The sequence below is a fragment of the Coregonus lavaretus genome, assembly GCF_964263955.1.
Source record: "Coregonus lavaretus genome assembly, contig: HAP1_SCAFFOLD_398, whole genome shotgun sequence".
Classification (NCBI taxonomy): domain Eukaryota; kingdom Metazoa; phylum Chordata; class Actinopteri; order Salmoniformes; family Salmonidae; genus Coregonus; species Coregonus lavaretus.
The window spans coordinates 91521-115675 of record NW_028156549.1 but is presented as its reverse complement, the minus strand read 5'-3'; the positions used below and the strand labels follow the sequence as shown (position 1 = coordinate 115675).

Genomic DNA, 24155 nt, shown 5'->3' with positions numbered 1-24155 from the left:
TCTTAGACTACGTTATGGATGGACATTACCTCTATTATTTTAGATTACGTTATGGATGGACATTACCTCTATTATTTTAGATTACGTTATGGATGGACATTACCTCTATTATTTTAGATTACGTTATGGATGGACATTACCTCTATTATCTTAGATTACGTTATGGATGGACATTACCTCTATTATCTTAGACTACGTTAAGGATGGACCTCTATGGAACTAGGCCACACCCAGACATCCCTGATTGGTTATTTGGTCCGTTGAGTCCTTTGTATTGGCCCGAGACTATGGGAGACTCTCAATCTCCTCACCTCCTCCTCAAAACCCATTGGATGAGAAGGTCAGAAGGGCGGGACCTCTGGCTTTCTCATCCAATGGGTTTTGAGAAGAGAGGACACGAGGAGTATGCAATTGAGATAGGGAACATATCTAGGGGATGCATGGGGAAGCCAAAGAGCAACTTACTCGTCCTTCATGTCCTGCACAAAGGTGTGTAGGTCTGGGTAGCTTCTCTTTCCCCTGCTGAGGGTGAGGCTGGTCTGGGAAGTTTCATCCTTATGGGTCACGGTAGTGAAGGTCACCACTGCAGCCTGATGGCGACAACAGAAAGCAGAGTTAGGCTGGAATTCAATTTTGCGTCATTAAAACACAAAATATCTCAATGAAATGTCATCCATGTAATAGAAAAATACATCATACCTCCTGTGACTGAGATGGGATGGCAACAGCCTCGTCCAACTCACTCTCTCCTTCAACCTCCTGCGACTGAGATGGGATGGCAACAGCCTCGTCCAACTCACTCTCTCCTTCAACCTCCTGCGACTGAGATGGGATGGCAACAGCCTCGTCCAACTCACTCTGTCCTTCAACCTCCTGCGACTGAGATGGGATGGCAACAGCCTCGTCCAACTCACTCTCTCCTTCAACCTCCTGTGACTGAGATGGGATGGCAACAGCCTCGTCCAACTCACTCTCTCCTTCAACCTCCTGCGACTGAGATGGGATGGCAACAGCCTCGTCCAAATCACTCTCTCCTTCAACCTCCTGCGACTGAGATGGGATGGCAACAGCCTCGTCCAACTCACTCTGTCCTTCAACCTCCTGCGACTGAGATGGGATGGCAACAGCCTCGTCCAACTCACTCTCTCCTTCAACCTCCTGTGACTGAGATGGGATGGCAACAGCCTCGTCCAACTCACTCTCTCCTTCAACCTCCTGTGACTGAGATGGGATGGCAACAGCCTCGTCCAACTCACTCTCTCCTTCAACCTCCTGTGACTGAGATGGGATGGCAACAGCCTCGTCCAAATCACTCTCTCCTTCAACCTCCTGCGACTGAGATGGGATGGCAACAGCCTCGTCCAACTCACTCTCTCCTTCAACCTCCTGTGACTGAGATGGGATGGCAACAGCCTCGTCCAACTCACTCTCTCCTTCAACCTCCTGTGACTGAGATGGGATGGCAACAGCCTCGTCCAACTCACTCTCTCCTTCAACCTCCTGTGACTGAGATGGGATGGCAACAGCCTCGTCCAAATCACTCTCTCCTTCAACCTCCTGCGACTGAGATGGGATGGCAACAGCCTCGTCCAACTCACTCTGTCCTTCAACCTCCTGCGACTGAGATGGGATGGCAACAGCCTCGTCCAACTCACCCTCTCCTTCAACCTCCTGCGACTGAGATGGGATGGCAACAGCCTCGTCCAACTCACTCTCTCCTTCAACCTCCTGCGACTGAGATGGGATGGCAACAGCCTCGTCCAAATCACTCTCTCCTTCAACCTCCTGCGACTGAGATGGGATGGCAACAGCCTCGTCCAACTCACTCTCTACTTCAACCTCCTGCGACCGAGATGGGATGGCAACAGCCTCGTCCAACTCACTCTCTCCTTCAACCTGCTGCGACCGAGATGGGATGGCAACAGCCTCGTCCAACTCACTCTCTCCTTCAACCTCCTGCGACCGAGATGGGATGGCAACAGCCTCGTCCAACTCACTCTCTCCTTCAACCTCCTGCGACTGAGATGGGATGGCAACAGCCTCGTCCAACTCACTCTCTCCTTCAACCTCCTGCGACTGAGATGGGATGGCAACAGCCTCGTCCAACTCACTCTCTCCTTCAACCTCCTGCGACTGAGATGGGATGGCAACAGCCTCGTCCAACTCACTCTCTCCTTCAACCTCCTGCGACTGAGATGGGATGGCAACAGCCTCGTCCAACTCACTATCTCCTTCATCGTCCTGCGACTCAGATGGGATGGCAACAGCCTCGTCCAACTCACTCTCTCCTTCAACCTCCTGCGACTGAGATGGGATGGCAACAGCCTCGTCCAACTCACTCTCTTCTTCAACCTCCTGTGACTGAGTTGGGGTATCTGTGTCTAGAACAGCCTCGTCCAACTTGGTCAGTCTCTCAGCCTCTCTGTGATCTTTATGGGATCTAGATAGAGAAAAGGAATCTCTCTTAGGTCACTGCTATAATGTGAGTGTGAGGATGTGTAATTATAGAATTAGAATCACAGAATTAGAATGAATCATTCTAGAATTAGAATAGAATCACTCAAATTATATGGCTCCAATACTCTTGAGATGACTCGGCCTATCCAGAGCCAAATATTTAGAGAATTCTGCCAACTTTTAAAAGGACTCCATGTTAGCGCCTTGGAGCCTTTCATTTATCCTTTCATTATAAGTAAATTCTAATTATAGATGTTCAGTTACATAGCATTGTTTAAAATGTCAACATTGCCCATGGGGAGCAAGCTGTCATATGGATATCTACTGTGTCATGTAATGTATACATAAACTCAGCAAAAAAAGAAAACGTCCCTTTTTCAGGATCTTTCAAAGATAATTCGTAAAAATCCAAATATCTTCACAGATCTTCATTGTAAAGGGTTTAAACACTGTTTCCCATGCTAGTCCCCTGTAGCTCAGTTGGTAGAGCATGGCGCTTGCAACGCCAGGGTTGTGGGTTTGTTTCCCACGGGGGGCCAGTATGAAAATGTATGCACTCACTAACTGTAAGTCGCTCTGGATAAGAGTGTCTGCTAAATGACTAAAATGTAAAATGTTGTTCAATGAACCATAAACAATTAATGAACATGCACCTGTGCAACGGTCATTAAGACACTAACAGCTTACAGACGGTAGTTATGAAAACGTAGGACCCTAAAGAGGCCTTTCTACTGACTCTGAAAAACACCAAAAGAAAAATGCCCAGGGTCCCTGCTCATCTGCGTGAACGTGCCTTAGGCATGCTGCAAGGAGGCATGAGGACTGCAGATGTGGCCAGGGCAATAAATTGCAATGTCCGTACTGTGAGACGCCTAAGACAGAGCTACAGGGAGACAGGACGGACAGCTGATCATCCTCGCAGTGGCAGACCACGTGTAACAACATCTGCACAGGATCGGAACATCCTGCGGGACAGGTACAGGATGGCAACAACAACTGCCCGAGTTACACCAGGAACGCACAATCCCTCCATCAGTGCTCAGACTGTCCGTAATAGGCTGAGAGAGGCTGGACTGAGGGCTTGTAGGCCTGTTGTAAGGCAAGTCCTCACCAGACATCACCGGCAACAACGTCGCCTATGGGCACAAACACACCGTCGCTGGACCAGACAGGACTGGCAAAAAAGTGCTCTTCACTGACGAGTCGCGGTTTTGTCTCACCAGGGGTGATGGTCGGATTCGTGTTTATCGTCGAAGGAATGAGCGATACACCAAGGCCTGTACTCTGGAGCGGGATCGATTTGGAGGTGGATGGTCCGTCATGGTCTTGGGCGGTGTGTCACAGCATCATCGGACTACGCTTGTTGTCATTGCAGGAAATCTCAACGCTGTGCGTTACAGGGAAGACATCCTCCTCCCTCATGTGGTACCCTTCCTGCAGGCTCATCCTGACATGACCCTCCAGCATGACAATGCCACCAGCCATACTGCTCGTTCTGTGCGTGATTTCCTGCAAGACAGGAATGTCAGTGTTCTGCCATGAAGAGCCTGGATCTGTTGGATCGGAGGGTGAGGGCTAGGATTTAGCCATTCCCCCCAGAAATGTCTGGGAACTTGCAGGTGCCTTGGTGGACGAGGGGGTAACATATCACAGCAAGAACTGGCAAATCTGGTGCAGTCCATGAGGAGGAGATGCACTGCAGTACTTAATGCAGCTGGTGGCCACACCAGATACTGTTACTTTAGATTTTGACCCCCCCCTTTGTTCTGTTAGTCACACGTCTGTGGAACTTGTTCAGTTTATGTCTCAGTTGTTGAATCTTGTTATGTTCATACAAATATTTACATTACATTTTTACATTTTAGTCATTTAGCAGACGCTCTTATAATAATAATAATATAATATGCCATTTAGCAGACGCTTTTATCCAAAGCGACTTACAGTCATGCGTGCATACATTTTTGTGTATGGGTGGTCCCGGGGATCGAACCCACTACCTTGGCGTTACAAAGCGCCGTGCTCTACCAGTTGAGCTACAGAGCGACTTACAGTTAGTGAGTGCATACATTGTTTTATTTGTTTATTTTATTTTTATTCTTTTTTTATATATATATATTTTTTTTTTTCATACTGCCCCCCCGTGGGAATCGAACCCACAACCCTGGCGTTGCAAACGCCATGCTCTACCAACTGAGCTACATCCCTGCCGGCCATTCCCTCCCCTACCCTGGACGACGCTGTGCCAATTGTGCGCCGCCCCATGGGTCTCCCGGTCGCGGCCGGCTACGACAGAGCCTGGATTCGAACCAGGATCTCTAGTGGCACAGCTAGCACTGCGATGCAGTGCCTTAGAACACTGCGCCACTCGGGAGATGCGTTATTTACACGTTCAGTTTGCTGAAAATAAATGCAGTTGACAGTGAGAGGACGTTTCTTTTTTTGCTGAGTTTATATCTCAATGTCCCAACTCTCTAAATACATGGCTCTGGGCCTACCTCTCCATAGGCGGTGACCTTTGACCTACTACTGAATCTGTATCTGTAGGCCTATGTGATCCTGTAACCAGTCACAAATGTGTCATTAGTGTAAATCACTTACCTGACTTCCTTCATAACATCAGCTTCATTGATGGGGTCATCCAGGTCTATGAGGGTGAGGTCATTCCCATTGACCTCTGACCTCTGAAAGACAGCACAAAGTCATGTTTAGATGTCACCTACTGTGTCGCCTTTTGCCGTGTTCAAAACAACTGGGAAATCTCTGACTTCCGACTTCAGTGCGTTCAAGACAACTGGGAAATAGGAAAAAAAAACAAGCTCCGACTGGGAAAAATCGTTTTGAACAGTCATCCAACTCGGAATTCCAAGTCGGAAGCAGCGCGGCTTGGCGGGTCATGTTTTGGAGGACGCCTGACTCAACCTTCACCTCTCCCGAGCCCGCTGGGGAGTTGCAGCGATGAGACAAGATCGTAACAAGATCGTAACTACCAATTGGATATCACGAAAAATTGGGGAGAAAAAGGGGATAAAATAACCACCACAAAATGTAAAAAGGAATTCCAAGTCGGAAACTCTGGCATCTTTCTAGAGCTCCGACTTTACGACCTGAAGATCACGGACGTCATGATTTGACCTAGTTATTTTTTTCGAGTTCCCAGTTGCCTTGAGAGCACCATTAACCCAACTCTCATTGTCACATCATAATGCATCATATTCAGAGAAATATAATCACCAGAACATCATATCAGGTGTGCAGTTCAGTTTACCAGTCAAATTGCCAAGGTCAGAGGCTCTATCCTTTCTAGTGATTCTATTTCTATGGTCACATAATAATGCATCATATCTATGCTTGTGTCCGAAATAGCACCCTAGTTCCAATATAGTGCACTTCTTTTGGCTGGAGCCCTATAGAGTCCCACAGTATGAGTCATAATACCCATAAAACCTAGTGGTCTGGCAGCCTCTGGAACTGCCGTTCTGCAGCCAACAAGGCAGAGTTAATCTCAGCCTATGCTACCCTCCAGTCCCTCGACTTCTTGGCGCTGACGGAAACATGGATTACCACAGAAAACACTGCTACTCCTACTGCTCTTTCCTCGTCTAACCATGTGTTCTCGCATACCCCGAGAGCATCTGGTCGGCGCGGCGGTGGCACAGGAATCCTCATCTCTCCAAAGTGGACATTCTCTCTTTTTCCCCTGACCCATCTGTCTATCTCCTCATTTGAATTCCATGCTGTCACATCACTAGCCCATTCAAGCTTAACATCCTTGTCATTTATCGCCCTCCAGGTTCCCTTGGAGAGTTCATCAATGAGCTTGACGCCTTGATAAGTTCCTTTCCTGAGGATGGCTCACCCCTCACAGTTCTGGGTGACTTTAACCTCCCTACGTCTCTGCCTCATTTCTCTCTGCCTCCTTCTTTCCACTCCTTTCCTCTTTTGACCTCACCCTCTCACCGTCCCCCCCTACTCACAAGGCAGGCAATACGCTTGACCTCATCTTTACTAGATGCTGTTCTTCTACTAATCTCACTGCAACTCCCCTCCAAGTCTCCGACCACTACTTTGTATCCTTTTCTCTCTCGCTCTCCTCCAACACTACTCACTCTGCCCCTACTCAGATGGTAATGTGCCATCACAACCTTCGCTCTCTCTCTCCCGCTACTCTCTCCTCTTCCATCCTATCATCTCTTCCCTCTGCTAAATCCTTCTCCCTCCGATCTCCTGATTCTGCCTCCTCAACCCTCCTCTCCTCCCTTTCTGCATCTTTTGACTCTCTATGTCCCCTATCCTCCCGGCCGGCTCGGTCCTCCCCTCCTGCTCCGTGGCTTGACGACTCATTGCGAGCTCACAGAAGAGGGCTCCGGGCAGCCGAGCGGAAATGGAGGAAAACTAGACTCCCTGCGGACCTGTCATCTTTTCACTCCCTCCTCTCTACATTCTCTTCCTCTGTTTCCGCTGCTAAAGCCACTTTCTACCACTCTAAATTTCAAACCTATGCCTCTAACCCTAGGAAGCTCTTTGCCACCTTCTCCTCCCTGCTGAATCCTCCTCACCCACCCTCCTCCCTCTCTGTGGATGACTTCGTCAACCATTTTGAAAAGAAGGTTGACGACATCCGATCCTCATTTATTAAGTGAAATGACACCGCTGGTCCTGCTCACACTGCCCTACCCTATGCTTTGACTTTTTTCTCCCCTCTCTCTCCAGATGAAATCTTGCGACTTGTGACGGCCGGCCGCCCAACAACCTGCCCGCTTGACCCTATCCCCTCCTCTCTTCTCCAGACCATTTCCGGAGACCTTCTCCCTTACCTCACCTCACCTCACCTCGCTCATCAACTCATCCTTGACCGCTGGCCATGTCCCTTCCGTCTTCAAGAGAGCGAGAGTTGCACCCCTCCTCAAAAAACCTACACTCGATCCCTCCGATGTCAACAACTACAGACAAGTAAGTATCCCTTCTTTCTTTTCTCTCCAAATCTCTTGAGCGTGCCGTCTCTAGCCAACTCTCCTGCTATCACTCTCAGAATGACCTTCTTGATCCAAACCAGTCAGGTTTCAAGACTGGTCATTCAACTGAGACTGCTCTTCTCTGTGTCATGGAGGCTCTCCGCACTGCTAAAGCTAACTCTCTCTCCTCTGCTCTTATCCTTCTAGACCTATCCGCTGCCTTTGATACTGTAAACCATCAGATCCTCCTCTCCACCCTCTCCGAGTTGGGCATCTCCGGCGCTGCTCACTCTTGGATTGCGTCCTACCTGACAGGTCGCTCCTACCAGGTAGCGTGGCGAGAATCTGTCTCCGCACCATGTGCTCTCACCACTGGTGTCCCCCAGGGCTCAGTTCTAGGCCCTCTCCTATTCTCTCTATACACCAAGTCACTTGGCTCTGTCATATCCTCACATGGTCTCTCCTATCATTGCTACGCAGACAACACACAATTAATTTTCTCCTTTCCCCCTTCTGATAACCAGGTGGCGAATCGCATCTCTGCATGTCTGGCAGACATATCAGTGTGGATGTCGGATCACCACCTCAAGCTGAACCTCTGCAAGACGGAGCTGCTCTTCATCCCTGGGAAGGACTGCCCGTTCCATGATCTCGCCATCACGGTTGACAACTCCATTGTGTCCTCCTCCCAGAGTGCAAAGAGCCTTGGCGTGACCCTGGACAACACCCTGTCATTCTCTGCTAACATCAAAACGGTGACCCGATCCTGCAGGTTCATGCTCTACAACATTTGCAGAGTACGACCCTACCTTACACAGAAAGCGGCACAGTTCCTAATCCAGGCACATGTCATCTCCCGTCTTGATTACTGCAACTCGCTGTTGGCTGGGCTCCCTGCCTGTGCCATTAAACCCCTACAACTTATCCAGAACGCCGCAGCCCGTCTGGTGTTCGACCTTCCCAAGTTCTCTCATGTCACCCCGCTCAGTTGAGGCTCGCATCTACTACAAGACCATGGTGCTTGCCTACGGAGCTGTGAGGGGAACGGCACCTCCTTACCTTCAGGCTCTGGCACCCCAATGGTGGAACAAGCTCCCCCACGACGCCAGGACAGCGGAGTCACTGACCACCTTCCGGAGACACTTGAAACCCTACCTCTTTAAGGAATACCTGGAATAGTATAAAGTAATCCTTCTACCCCCCCCTCCCCCCCATAAAAAAAAAAATAAGAAAAATAAGTGGTTGTCCCACTGGCTATCATAAGTTGAATGCACCAATTGTTGAATGCACCATTGTAAGTCGCTCTGGATAAGAGCGTCTGCTAAATGATATAAATGTAAAATGTAAATATACTGATAAAAGTCAACTTGTCCGAGAGAGATTGACATAGTTACAAAAACGTCACGCCAGGGTAAGCCTACACGAAATACAGCCCTTATTTTATGTGTTTCTAAAATCGGCTATGGGAAAAATGAATGGTGGAAAAACGATTGGAACCATGTCCCTGTTTGACCGCTAGGTTTTATGGGTATTATCACACCTCCACTGTGGGACTCTATAGAGGGGTTGGTTGTTAAGCAACAAAACTGGCATGCAACTATGGGGCAAAATAGACAGGGTTTGACTTAGACTGTTGACAACATGTAAACTATATTTAGTCTCTAAATGTTTAATGCAAACTAAATACATTTGAACAATGAACTCGTCTCAAATACATTGTTACAGTTGTTGTTGGTTAGCTAGGTAGCGAATTTGAGTCATTGCATAGACATGATATCAGTCAAAACACCTCAAAACAAGACATGGTATCAATAACACCATACAACAAGCTGAAACATGCCACAGAGCTACGATTCCCCACATGGCAGCTTGTTGTTAGCTGAGGTTCAGAATCATAACAAGATACACGATTTCCGGCCATCGATGCGCGAGCATCATTTTCGTCAGCCAACCCTTCTATGGCTCCTGGTCAAAAGTAGTACACTAGCCTACATAGGGAATAGGGTGCCATTTTGGACGAATTCATGAAGGTGCTGTCATAACCTTTGACCCCCATTTGACCCTACTGTACCTTTAGCCAACTCTCATGACTCCCCGGCCATAGACTTTCTAGTTTGATATTACAGCATGAATAGCACATTATTTCATTTGTTAAACAATATTTAATCCACAGTAATTAATATAATTGAAGATTTAAAAATAAATAACATGCCTACCTTGAACTCTTTATTCTCCATCTCCTTGCAAAATCAGCACATTTCCTTGCCAAAATGAACGCGCATCCAGAGCGAAAACAAACGCAATCCTCCAGCACTAGGGAGGTTTAGACTGAACTGCTCCAGCGGTTTTTCATCAGTTTCAACGTTTATCAGTGATGACGTAACAATGACCTGTACAGATTGGACGCACTTTCGATCTCGTGCTGATGCAACACTCTGTGTTGTTGAAAGCTCATGTATGGAAATCCTGCGAGTTGTAAACAAATTTAGGCTATAGTTGCCCTTAAAACTGTAATGTTGAGGACGCCATGAAAAATAAAATACATAACCCACACCGTTAGGCCAAGGTACATGCAATATTCATCACTTTGCCAATAGACTTCTTGTTCCTTGTTGTATGTAGCCTTTCTTTTGGGATTAGCACCACTGTCACCTAGAAATTGATACTGCGGTTGTCACATAAAACAGATAACCCATAGTTCATTATTAAATAACATAACTCATTTCTTTATTTTATTACTCATAAAATATACAGCAATCTTCAGATACTGAAAGAATTCATGGGAGTTTCGATTCAGTCACTATTTCATATGTACATGCTAGTTTCATCCTTTTAAAGAAAAAAAGGACACGAAAAAACCTGTGAACCTCCTGATCCTGATTTGACGAACATAGCATATGTATTGTACATATTTCCAGTTAAAATTATTTTAAAAAAGAGACAAAAACGGGGGTTTGAACAAGCAATCACATAAAAGGATTGAGTGGTTTCATTTTTTTGAAGAAGTTAAGCAAGCAAAACCTGTCAAAATACATTGATTATAAGACCAAGACAAATAATATATATATATTTTTTTCAACAGAAGAAAATCTAAATGCTGCTGTCCTACCATTGGTTTACAGTGTTTCTCCTCTCCAAGGGAGGCATGTTTTCCCCCTCGTATGCCTCGGAATAGTATCAGTGCTTTTCACAAACGTTGTAGTACTTAGTGTGCATCATTGTTTTCGCTCATACAGCTGCCCCTACTCTCCTAACCTCCCCTCAGTAACTAAAGAAGGCACAAAATGATGACATAAATATCACAAGAAAGAATACATGAATTAATAATTTACTTTCTAAAATATTTTCTAGAGGGCAAAGGACAGGTAGGTTTAATAACGCAAATGTAAAAAGTCCTGTCGCTCACATACAAATGCAAAATCTAAATGGCACCCTATTCTTTATAGAGTACACTACTTTTGACCAGAACCCTATGGCCCTGGTCAAAAGTAGTGTACTATAAAGGGAATAGGGTGCCATTGGGGATGGAAATTCTTTGAAATTACTCATGAGAGCAAATACTACGATTTTTTGGTTCCCACAGAGGGTCAGGAGCTTAAGACATGAATGATATTATTAAAATGTTTGTTCATAAAAAATAAATGATTTCCCCTCCTCCCACATGGATTACAGACAAGAGGCTAGGTGCGTTCTGACTGTCTTAGTGTGCGGATAAACATGACCATCACTCTCATAAAACTTAAATGAAACATCACTCCTTATGTTTTTTCTCAGGCCAAAACGCTCAATCCCATTTCTACTGTCAAAACAGGTTTTGAAAAGGCTTCTTCCGCATCTTTTGGTCCATGTCTGTTTTTCACTCAGTGAAGTGCTACTATCCCCTTGGACTACAGGTTATTGCCGTCATAAGGTGTCCGTCTGTCTGTTGGCTGGACAGTTTCTACCGTTTAGGACCTTTGTGGGTAAAGGTAAAGGTGGGGTATAGCAGCAGCAGTTCCTCTGAAGTCCAGTATCTGCTGGAAGGACACCTGGTGGTACGAGAGGATGAGTGTGGCCAGCCAGCCTGTTGTGCCTCCCCCTCTCCCTCCCTCCCTCCATTTCTCTCTCTCCATCTGCAGGACTCTTAAGGCTCCTGTGCGGACTGTCTCGGCTCGTGCCCTCCCAAAGCTGGCTGTGGTGATTTAAGACACGGTGTGTATGTGTGGATTTGTTTGTGGCCTCTGCCCCACTTCACTGTCCATCCGCCTGCCCTTGGCTCCCCTCCTGGGCAGCGACCACCACCCCCCTCAGTATGTCTCTGAGTCTGAGTCGTTGAGTTCCTCATCCTTGTAGAAGCCTCCATCGTGGTCGCGGTGGCCGATGTTGTTGAAGCTGCAGTAGGAGCTGTGCTCGCTGCGCAGCACGGGCAGGCTGTCGAAGGTCACACTCTTGGAGGGGCTGGTGGTGTAGTGGTTAATGGCACTGAAGGACAGGCTGGGCGCCGGGTTGCAGGGGGACACGGGCATCATGGTGGCCAGGATCAGCGCCAGGCAGTCCGCCACGTCTTTGTTGGGGGCGCAGGCCAAGGCAGGCGTGTAACCTGAGGGGTTCAAACAGAACAGCAGAGGGTCACTTCAGGAGCATCACCGTTTACTATAACACTTTTGGTGAAAAACATGAAATAACAGCAGGCTAGGAGATACAAAGTTAAGACAATAACCAAGCAGTGGACTAGAGAGAAACAATTGTGGACACATTGAGAAGAGAAGTACAGAAGAAAACGGTGTTAGCGTTATGGATCTTACCATTCTAATCGACTGCGAGCACGCTAGCACCCTTCACTAGTAGCTCCTGAACCACCACCGTCAGACCATTTCTGGCTGCAACGTGTAACGGCCTGAGGAGAAAGTACCGTCAGATTAGCCAGCAGCAAATGAGGATACCTCCCAAATGCCAGACTATTCCCTATATAGTGCACTTCTTCTAATTCTTCTGGCCCAATTAATACAGCTGAACCATACGTACGTCTGTAAGGCTGCGTTAGTCGAGTTGATGAGGTTCCTGTCTGTAATCTTCTCCAATATCAACAAAGCACTGGTTTCATGCCCCTTTAAAAACCAGAGTCAAACATGTCAGACCAAAATTTCAACCAGAGAGAGCCAACTGTTCAGATGAACGTCATCTTGATGTGGGGATGCTCACCTTACTGCAGGCCAGATGAAGAGCAGTGTTCTTGACTGCATCCTGCAGGGTGAGCTCTGCTTTGGCACTGCTCACCAACAGCTCTGACACAGACAGAGAAACATAAAGAAACTCAATTAGGAAATGAAGCGACTTATTAAAATGTAAAACAGACATGTTGAACTTAAGCCGGCTGGGCGAGGCAAAGCGGAGGAGAGGGGGCTGCGTACCGACAGCGTTGGTTTGTCCGTTCTCAGCAGCCATCATGAGGGAGGTCTTCCCGGAGGCATCGGGGGAGTTGACCTGGGCGTTGTGGCCTAGCAGCAGCTGAAGACACTCCACGTGGTCCGTGAAAGCCGCCGCATGCAGGGGGGTCCTGGAGAGAGAGGAAACTTATTTCACCGATATCATGTAGGACTGTTATAAACAAGTTTGTTCAATTAACCCTGTTTATACCATAGAAATATAAAATCACTAATAGATGTATTAAAAGTAATCTACAATCCCTCATCCAACCCCAGAGGTCATTTTATTCCCAAGACAACATTATTCTCCAGAAGAAAAGGACTTTGTCATGTGCTGTAGTTACCGGTTCTTGGTGTCAGTGGCGTTGACAATGGCCGGCCCCAGAGTGTCAATCAGCATCTCTGCAGCCCCCTCGTTGTCATTGATCACAGCACAGTGGAGGGGGCTGAACGAGTTGCCCTCGGTGACATATGCTATGACAAAGTCCTGTTTCAGTGTAAGGTCCTCCACTGAGAGTCATAACCCCTAATTCTGTTGTAGTCTTGTTCATTCCCCCACATGGCTCCGTCCACACCAATCGAATGCTTTTCAAGCCACAAGAGGGAGTGAATGAGTGTACACTTCATGGAGGAGAGAACAGAGCTACAGTCCAGTTAGTCAGTACGTACCGTTGTATGTAGGGGTGTAACGATCCATCTACTACATCGATGTATCGATTTATATTCCTATGATCCAACTACATCGATCTGTGCTCGGTGAGTTGGCCTTTTGGACAACATATATCACTCTAACATCGTTTTAAAATGTAATAAATCGATTGTATCGATACTAGGAAATAACCCATTGGATTTAAGCACGTCAGACTTTATATGGATGTTTTTTCTTAGCACTTTTAATGATAAAGGCTTTAAACATTACTCGATTCAGTCTGCCTATCCGTGACGTCATCGCCCCACGCCAGCAGCAGCGCAAAGGCGCAAAGACAACAAAACATAGCATGGCGGACGACAGAGGAGAAGCCGACGAGCGAGAAATTATCAAGCCACCATTGCGGTCCTTACAAGAAACAGGAATCTAGGAAACTTCACCTGCACTGTCCAGTATCCAGGTATTTATTTCAGTCACACTGGTTGAATTTTTGGCTAAAAGGTTACTGAATCGATTTCAAGTCACTGAATCGTTTCGGATCGTATCGTTCTAAATGAACCAATATCGTCCTTGAATCGTATCGACAACCACGAATCGTGATACAAATCGAATAGTTACACCCCTAGTTGTATGGCCTGCCTAATTCAGGGACATGTTTACGGTGCTGAAGAGAGAAAATCAGAAAATATCTAGTGTTCCGTTAGTCCAGTACGTACCGTTGTAGCAGGCCCAGTGTAGTGGCGTGTAGCCCTGGTTGTCTGTGATGACGGGGAGGGTCTCCACTGACTGGGCGGCGTGTAGGAGTCCCCCCAGCACCCCGATGTGTCCGGATTCCGCCGCCAGGTGGACAGGGGTCCGCCCCTTACAGTCCCGAACCAGGAAGCTGGCGCTGTGCTGCAGCAGGGCCTCCACACACTCCTCATGACCCGTCAACGCCTGGGAGGAAGGGCAGGGAGACAAGAATGGATTTGAATAACTAATAATCAATGATATAATAATGAATCATCAATTATTACAAATGATGTCTGGAGGCAGGTCCCCCTACAGGGATGAATACACCACTACCCATGGACAACTACTTTTCTGAAGATAATATGTATATTTGAGCCTCCCCGTCTCTTTCTGTGTGTGAGCGTATACAGCCAGCTCTCCTCCTCACCCCTCTGTGTAGCGCTGTTCTGCCCCACTTGTCTTTGGCTTCTACGCTGGCTCCCTTGTTGAGTAGTGAGTACACACAGTCTGTGTGTCCGCTCAGCACCGACAGCATCAGAGGGGTTCTGATACACAAGACAACAAGGTCATATTACAAACTGGTAATAACCAGGCTGAGTCCCAAATGGCAACCTATTCCCTATATGGTACACTACTTTTGACCCGAGCCCATAGGGTTCTGGTTTAAAGTAGTGCACCAAGTAGGGCATAGGGTGCCATTTGGGACGTAGAACTAGTGTCAAAATCTCTTTATTTCAGGAATTGTATCCAAAACCCAATTGACTTACTGTCCATTCCCGTCTTGAACGTCCACTGCACTCTGGAGGTCAGCATTTCCAATCAGCAAACGCAAACACTCCGAATGACCGTTGGTAGCTAGAGGAGGATAAACAGAGAGGATATAAGAATGTGAGATGAATGACCGTTGGTAGCTAGAGGAGGATAAACAGAGAGGATATAAGAATGTGAGATGATTGACCGTTGGTAGCTAGAGGAGGCTAAACAGAGAGGATATAAGAATGTGAGATGAATGACCGTTGGTAGCTAGAGGAGGATAAACAGAGAGGATATAAGAATGTGAGATGATTGACCGTTGGTAGCTAGAGGAGGCTAAACAGAGAGGATATGAGCTGATTGCTGGACGACTATTACCTTCACATGAACAGACAGATTTCTAGAACAGTGGTATTGGTAGATGACATCCTCATGATGTTAACACAGCAGATAATAAAACATTTTGGGGCTGAGGCCCTCGAAGCCTGTCACCTGCTAGCTGTGTACCTGGCTCTGGATAGAAGTCCCCCTGTGCACTGATCTAGGATCAGCTTACCCTCCCCAGATCCTCAGCAATAATGACAAAAAATGACCTTAGATCAGTGTGTAGTGGGCATTTTCACACTATGCTATATAATATCCCTAGAGTGGACATTGGCGTCCTAGCAACATGACCAAACAAATGTCCATCTTGGTAAGGAAAACTTTTGAATTACAGAATCTCTAGGTCTTACGTGATATCCTATGCGTACCTGCAGCGTGGATGGGGGTCCTCTTCAGGGTGAAGTCTTTAACCAGGATGGAGGCTCCCTGGTTGATGAGGACGTCAACACACTCCACATAGCCTTTAAAGGCAGCCAGGTCCAGAGGGGTGCGCCCCTGGCTGTTCCTCACGTCTAGATCCAGCAGAGACTGAACCAGGACCTCCATAGCATGGTGGTGGCCGTGGTACGCCTGAATGGAAACAAACACACAGTCTGAAGCAAAGTCCAGTGGTATGCCTGAACAGATATACACTCCTAATATAATCAATGTCCTATAGTAGACCAGTGGTATGCCTGAACAGAAATACACTCCTAATATAATCAATGTCCTATAGTAGACCAGTGGTATGCCTGAACAGATATACACTCCTAATATAATCAATGTCCTATAGTAGACCAGTGGTATGCCAGAACAGATATACACTCCTAATATAATCAATGTCCTATAGTAGACCAGTGGTACGCCTGAACAGAAATACACTCCTAATATAATCAATGTCCTATAGTAGACCAGTGGTATGCCTGAACAGATATACACTCCTAATATAATCAATGTCCTATAGTAGACCAGTGGTATGCCTGAACAGAAATACACTCTTAATATAATCAATGTCCTATAGTAGACCAGTGGTATGCCTGAACAGAAACAGTCCTAGACCCCTAAAGTAGACCAGTGTCTCTCAAATCGGGTGCCCATTTTTTCTCCCGCCCAGCATCAACATCGAAGGTCCCTGCCAAGCGTGAGATTTAGAAACACTCTACTTCTCCTCTGTTGGAGGTTGATTAACTCAAATGGCAAAATAAGGAAATCATCCTCATCATCACCGTGTCAAAATATGCATGTATTTTACACTAATCAGGAACAGATAGGAACATGGTGTGTGAGTGTCTGGACAATCAACTTTTCGTGGAAAAACAACACCATGCCTGCATCCCTGATAGCACCCTATTTCCCATGTAGTGCAGTACTTTTGATCTGGGCCCATAAGGCTCTGGTCAAAAGTAGTGCACTAAATAGGGAATAGGGTGCCATTTGTCATGTGGCGAGACCCCTACAGGAGCAGGTAGGCTTTACTCACAGCTAAGTGTAGGGGGCTGATGGGAGCTCTGACATCAGAGTCGTTCAGGATGTCTGTCCCTGAGGTTTCCATTAGCTGGGGAAAGACAAGGACGGGCCAGTTTAGACTTGTAACATATTTACTTTGAAGGTTAGTCTAGTAGCATGTTTCATGTTGTAAATCTCAGTGACCAGCCCCTGCAGACATACTGGGGTGTTGCATTCGTATCTTAAACAAGCTAGTGTGAGGAAAAGTAACCAACTGGTACTTACCACATCTAAAGGTGTTTCACTTGCAATCTGGAAAAAGAACATCAAGAGTGACGATGCGGCCACGACAAACATGCAACCACACCTTAAAACCTACTGAATATCAACGTCTGTCCCAAATGGCACCCTATTCCCTATATAGTGCATTACTTTTGACCAGAGCCCTATGGGCCCTACAGCCATTTGGGACGCAGACAAAATGGTCTGTGAATGCAGGGCGTCTAGTCCCCTGTGGTTCTGACTCACCAGCTCCAGACAGAGGCGGTGTCCGTACGCAGACGCGTAAAGGACTGCGTTGTAGCCCTGATTGTCCCTGATCCCTGGGTTAGCGTCGTTTCGCAGCAAATATTCCAGACACCTAGAGGTCAGAGGTCAAGAGTTCACTAATCATTATACCAACATCAAGACAGACAGATAAGCAAGCAGAGACACTTTCCCAAAGGAGACGTGGCCAAGCTTTCACACTGCAGATTTAACACTAGTATGTATTCAAACACGACCAACAACATACTCTAGACTACAGTGAAATGTGAAAGGTCATGGCACCACAACATACTCTCCAGACTACAGTGAAATGTGAAAGGTCATGGCACCACAACATACTCTCCAGACTACAGTGAAATGTGAAAGGTCATGGCACCACAACATACTCTCCAGACTACAGTGAAATGTGAAAGGTCATGGCACCACAACATACTCTCCAGACTACAGTGAAATGTGAAAGGTCATGGCACCACAACATACTCTCCAGACTACAGTGAAATGTGAAAGGTCATGGCACCACAACATACTCTCCAGACTACAGTGAAATGTGAAAGGTCATGGCACCACAACATACTCTCCAGACTACAGTGAAATGTGAAAGGTCATGGCACCACAACATACTCTCCAGACTACAGTGAAATGTGAAAGGTCATGGCACCACAACATACTCTCCAGACTACAGTGAAATGTGAAAGGTCATGGCACCACAACATACTCTCCAGACTACAGTGAAATGTGAAAGGTCATGGCACCACAACATACTCTCCAGACTACAGTGAAATGTGAAAGGTCATGGCACCACAACATACTCTCCAGACTACAGTGAAATGTGAAAGGTCATGGCACCACAACATACTCTCCAGACTACAGTGAAATGTGAAAGGTCATGGCACCACAACATACTCTCCAGACTACAGTGAAATGTGAAAGGTCATGGCACCACAACATACTCTCCAGACTACAATGAAATGTGAAAGGTCATGGCACCACAACACACACAACAGTAAGAGAGGTGTGAGACGTACTTTCCGTCTGTGTCGGAGGCAGCAGCGTAGTGGAGCGGGGTGCAACCCCTTTTATCCAGATCGTTCACACTGGCCCCAGACCCCACCAAGGCAAACAGACACTGGTAGTTACAATTGGCTGCCGCATAATGCAGAGGACTCCTAGAAGAACGCACAGAAACCATTCAACATCAACAACAGAAACAGCTTATTGGAGCTGTATAACATTTACATTTTACATTTACGTCATTTAGCAGACACTCTTATCCAGTGCGACTTACAGGAGCAATTAGGGTTAAGTGCCTTGCTGCAGTGCACATAGACACATTTTTCACCTAGTCAGCTAGGGGATTTGAACCAGCAACCTTTCGGTTACTGACCCAACGCTCTTAACCGCTAGGCTACCTGCCGCCCAATATTTCCCATAATAATTCCTATATGCCCCTATACTATATTCCCCATTATCATAAAGATCACATATGAAAGTTATTTGATGCCACAGACAGACCTTCCGAAGCTGTCCTTTCTGTTGAAGTCTGCCCCTGTGTTGAGCAGCAGATTCAGACAGTCCAGGTTCCTGGTAACAAGATATCAAGTTCAGAAAGGCTCTCGTACATCTGAGCTATCAGGTGGATGGTAACAAAATATCAAGTTCAGAAAGGCTCTCGTACATCTGAGCTATCAGGTGGATGGTAACAAGATATCAAGTTCAGAAAGGCTCTCGTTCATCTGAGCTATCAGGTGGATGGTAACAAGATATCAAGTTCAGAAAGGCTCTCGTACATCTGAGCTATCAGGTGGATGGTAACAAGATATCAAGTTCAGAAAGGCTCTCGTACATCTGAGCTATCAGGTGGATGGTAACAAAATATCAAGTTCAGAAAGGCTCTCGTACATCTGAGCTATCAGGTGGATGGTAACAAGATATCAAGTTCAGAAAGGCTCTCGTTCATCTGAGCTATCAGGTGGATGGTAACAAGATATCAAGTTCAGAAAGGCTCTCGTACATCTGAGCTATCAGGTGGATGGTAACAAGATATCAAGTTCAGAAAGGCTCTCGTACATCTGAGCTATCAGGTGGATGGTAACAAGATATCAAGTTCAGAAAGGCTCTCGTTCATCTGAGCTATCAGGTGGATGGTAACAAGATATCAAGTTCAGAAAGGCCCTTTCACATCTGAGCTATCAGGTGGATGGTAACAATGAGAACCTTAAAGAAAAGAGAAACCCGTACACTGCTCTTGCTAGTATCACTGTTTTTATAATGCTAATAAAAGCAATAATAAAAAGTGATACTAGCAAGAGCAGTTTGCAGGTTTCTCTTCTCTTTCAAGAAGATATAAAGACAATTTAGACCAGAGCGCAAGTCAATACCACCATGGCATGGAACCACATTATACAGAAATGATACCGCACTAATGATCTAAACGATTTTTTTATACTGCTAAACAATGTGAAATGTAAGAGTGTGAATATGTGTTTGTTCTTTCTGGTGGCTTTCCAGTTCATGAACTAAATATTCCTTGGTGTAAAGCCTGGACCAGTCCACTCACCCAACAGCTGCTGCAGCATGTAAACAGGTCCTTCCAAAGTCGTCAGGGGTGTCTATATCAAAGCCTGATGAGAGGAGCTTCCGACAGCAGTCAGAGAACCCACTGAGAGCAGCCAGGTGGAGGGGGAACATCCCATGGACGCCTCGCCTGCAACACATTTTTACATTTTAGACTTTAAGCAGACACTCTTATCCAGAGTGACTTACAGTTGATTCAGCTAAGATTGGAAACAGCACCACATCACAGTCCTCATTAAACCCCACAGCAGATCAACACATCAGCATGCTGCAATGCCCTGTCTTTCAACCCCCCACACACCACAATGTGTTGAGCACAGTGGCGGCTCCTGAAAAAATTCTCAGGAGGGGCAATTTTTCTGATGATTTAGGTGACCTACACACATTTAAAAAAATGATATGTCCAGCAACAACATGAAGACAGGGGCAGCATATAAGTCAATACCAGAAGCATTTATTGACTGATCTCAAAAGTGTTGGCTTACCAGGGTTGGTGGAGCCCTCAGTTTCATCTTTGCCTCGCAAAGCTAACTCAAACACTCCGCAAAACTTCACACACTGGATTAGCCGGCTGAGGATGTGGCGGTTCTTGCTAATGTCGTAGTAAATATATTTGTTATAGTGAATATGGAATATGATATGTTGAGTAAAATGTTGTGCTAAGATCTATTTAGGTCAGGAGCTGGTTATAAGTTCTGTTCCTATCCAATAACAATGGACAAAAGGGTCCTATCTTGTCAGCCTTGTCAGCAGGTGGCCAAGGACAACACCCACGCCATAGGCCTCTCAGTTCTTCCAACTCACGAGTTCTTGCTCTGAGGACACACACACACACAAACACACACACACACACACACACATCATCACTGTTAAACACACACACACACACACACATCATCACTGTTAAACACACACACACACACACACACACAAAAATCCCCTCTCTTAGGCTGAACATTTGAAGACAGAGAACCCGACTCAGAGCCAATGCAACAGTGACAGTAGCCTGGAGGTGACCTCGCCCAACTCATCAGGACCAATCAGAAGATCAGAACTACTAGATTGAACCTACTTCATTTATTGCATAAAATGTCTGCACACAATGTTTCGGGGCTCTCTTCAGATAATAATAATAATAATAATAATAATAATATGCCATTTAGCAGACGCTTTTATCCAAAGCGACTTACAGTCATGCGTGCATACATTTTTACGTATGGGTGGTCCCGGGGATCGAACCCACTACCTTGGCGTTACAAGCACCATGCTCTACCAGCTGAGCTACAGAAAGTGGATACTCATGGATGCGCATTGCAATTGTAAAATGTCAACACAATTGGAGACACCACGTCATTTTTGGAGACATGTTATTGACAGTAAACTATTGTAGATGCGACTGCTAACTAAATAAAACATTTTAGCTGGCTAGCTAATCATCTTAGCTAAATGTGGGGCAAACAATTCAGTTATTTACCGTTAATTTGAGGGATTGGGGTGAAAGAAATCGAGTTACATAGTGATACTTTACGATATACTGTATTGACAATATCGCAATATTTTAGCGCTAGTTGGCTGTACCTGCACCAAAACACCATTATTGTTCCTTCATAGCTTGTTCTCAATCTTTTCACATTGGGAGCCAATTAGTTTTCAGCACTTTTATTTCCATGACTGATCAAAACTCGTTCTCATGGCTTTCTGATCCCTCTGCAACAGACATATGGTGCGCAATAAAATCACAGTATCGAATCGCAATACGTATAGAATCATGAGACTCGCAATGCTGATGCATATATCTTATCGTGAGGTTCCTGGCAATTCCCAGGCCAAGTTCATTTGCCACAACAAATCTCTTCGCTAGCAAACGCGATGTCTTCTCCAAAACGACAATGTGTCTCCAGCAATGTTTACTTTTTTGACGTTCTATGGCATCTCCACTTTCCAAGCATATATGACCACATGTAATATTTTGGTAAGTGATGCAAATAGTGAACTATGTAGGGCCAGGATGTAAAATATATGTAGCTGCAGCAATTTCTCTTATCTGATATGGTAAGTAATGGGGCTTAATGTATAGCTCCCTAAGAGTTTGACGAACGGGTCCGTGAACGCGATTCCAGATATATTTACCTCTGAATAAACTGCCTTTATTACACCATATCCACATCCAGTAAACTTGTGATTATCAACACTAACCTCATCGTTGTGGCGGCGGACAGCTAGCCTGTATCCCTCGTCATCCAGTTGAGTGAGTGGCAATGTATTTTTTCGTTCGTACCAATTTTTGGAAAATCCTCGGGTGTAGGACTTTCCGCCTTTAGTAGAAACCTGTTGAATTATTAAATTTGGTCTGGGAGGTCCTAATTGTTTCGTTGCCAATTTATCTTAATTTGTTCGCCGACAAAAAGGAACTTCTTTCAAAGACACAATCGAGTTGGACTGAAGCCTAGCCATTTTGATAGTAGTAGTGAATTGATTGAGGCTGCTACCTGGTCTTTTCTTAGTTACGTTCATTCGTGGTTACGTTATGTATAACGAAAGCGCGTATGTGCAAGCCCACAGACACCCATAGAGAATGTATTGAAAGCTTTGAAATGTGACAAAAATAGATTTTACATGGGAGTCTATGACAGACTTCTGGGCGATTTTCAACCTGACTGAAATCGCCCAAAAAACGGGCGGGGCCATTTGAAGCACGACTTTAGCCTGATTTGACATTTAGTGGCTGGCAGATCAGACGTGAACACTGATAACTGCTGTTGCCGTGATATAATTTTTTATAAATTTATAAATTTTTTAAATATTTTTTTATTTTTTTTATTTTTTTATAATTGATTAGAAAAAAAATCCCTTCCTTTTCCCGTTTGGCAGTGCGTCGCCCATATCGCCCTATTGAACAAGCCGTCCCTGGGTTTAGGTTCTTTCAATGCAAGGGAATAAGCAATTTCCGAAGTAGATACGTGGCAACATATCCATAGCGAGTGTTACAGGAAGCGTAATTAAATTGCGAGTTGATATGAAATTGCACTAACTTGTGTTGTGGCCTGCTGCACAGCCAGCTAACATTAGCTAGCAGTTAGCTAGCTAGCTGCTCCCATTGGCCTGCTCTGCGACTCTCGAGACTGCGGATTGAATCAAGAACACTTGAAAAGAAGACTCAATGCCGTGCAATTTATTGGCAAGTGAGACTTTATCTTCGTTTGTCCACAATGAATACCACTGTTGCATTTGTTGGTGGCGATTTTGAATATCCACCAGATCTGTACAGATAACTAGCTGAAGCTAACCAGGTAGCTAGTGAACACGTTGGACTCTTCCTTCCCTCCCGCCCATTTTTCCGGAATGCATGTTTTTATTTTTGTTTACCTGTGGGTTCTCGTGGTTTAGCTAACTAACCAATTGACAGCTACCACTTGCCAGCTAGTTTTAATCGAATTGACACGGATTCTTCCCCAGTTGCTCTCGACCGTGTCGTCGGTCGGATATTGACTTAAGTAAATATGTGGCAGCGGACTTGCCTTGTGGTTTTTGTGACTGCTGTCTACGTATGGAATTGTCAGCAAACGAATGGAGAAAATACAGAAAGTAAGTAGCTAGTTATAATCTTCTCACCCCGCTCTCATTTGTTTCAGATGTGTGTACTTGCATAATTGTACCTAATTTGACAGAATGTTGACAGAATGTCACTTAACTTTCTTTTCATCAGCTATGATGACAGCAAGGCCAGCCTTTTCGTTAGATACGCTAGATTTGAAAGGACAAAGGTCTATTTTATAGACTTTTTGGTAAGCAAAAAAATTACTTTGCCACCTAAACTGATCAAAATGCTTTTGCAACATGCAATTGCTTGGATATCAAAACGTACAATGTACATAATACATTTATTAGGGGTCAACATGAAACTTTGGTTCTGGCGTTATGCTTTGTATTCCATGTTATAGTGCAGCTTTTCAGGACGCAGAACACTTTATTTCATGAGGGTGTATACTTACCATCGCTGAGATCTTATTTTCAAGTGATCAGAAAAAGTAAGAAAAATCGCGTACACATCAATCATATAATCCCTTGTCAAAAAGGCACCAAATCACCTGTATTCATTCTTAATTTCAACACGTTCTGTCCAATATCTTAAGATAGAGTGGTCATATTGTTCTGACATTTATATGCAATATTATGCCAATTAGGCACTTAATATGTACATTAGGCAGTGCGGAATACATAATTACAGTAATGTTAAGCCCAATTTAAGGTAGGGTGGTCATATTATTAACTAATCTA

General features: G+C 45.4%; 2 protein-coding genes and 2 long non-coding RNA genes across 4 annotated transcripts in view; 1 reads left to right on the top strand and 3 right to left on the bottom strand.

Annotated features, from left to right (window-relative positions):
• Window positions 1-11901: 11901 nt before the first annotated feature.
• LOC311126209 lies at window positions 11902-12437 on the bottom strand. Its single transcript, XR_014612971.1, has 3 exons — window positions 12414-12437; window positions 12194-12285; window positions 11902-11988 (listed from the first exon to the last, which is right to left on the bottom strand). It is a non-coding gene; the product is annotated as an uncharacterized lncRNA (long non-coding RNA).
• Window positions 12438-14141: 1704 nt separating this feature from the next.
• On the bottom strand, window positions 14142-15001 carry LOC311126210 (uncharacterized protein; the record flags this gene model as incomplete). Its single annotated transcript, XM_084200224.1, has 3 exons — window positions 14963-15001; window positions 14623-14740; window positions 14142-14399 (listed from the first exon to the last, which is right to left on the bottom strand). Exons 2-3 carry the CDS (start codon window positions 14728-14730, stop codon window positions 14142-14144), a joined length of 366 nt encoding a protein of 121 aa, XP_084056350.1. The 5' UTR covers window positions 14731-14740; window positions 14963-15001.
• Window positions 15002-16835: 1834 nt separating this feature from the next.
• On the bottom strand, window positions 16836-18353 carry LOC311126205. The gene is made up of 4 exons (XR_014612968.1): window positions 18329-18353; window positions 17286-17397; window positions 17043-17069; window positions 16836-16866 (listed from the first exon to the last, which is right to left on the bottom strand). It is a non-coding gene; the product is annotated as an uncharacterized lncRNA (long non-coding RNA).
• Window positions 18354-23213: 4860 nt separating this feature from the next.
• Window positions 23214-24155, top strand: part of LOC311126218 (insulin receptor-like) — a 56194-nt gene continuing 55252 nt past the window's right edge. Inside the window, exon 1 of the mRNA XM_084200230.1 lies at window positions 23214-23462. Within this exon, the coding sequence (XP_084056356.1) occupies window positions 23378-23462 (85 nt within the window). The 5' untranslated portion in view covers window positions 23214-23377. The remainder of the gene's footprint in view (window positions 23463-24155) is intronic.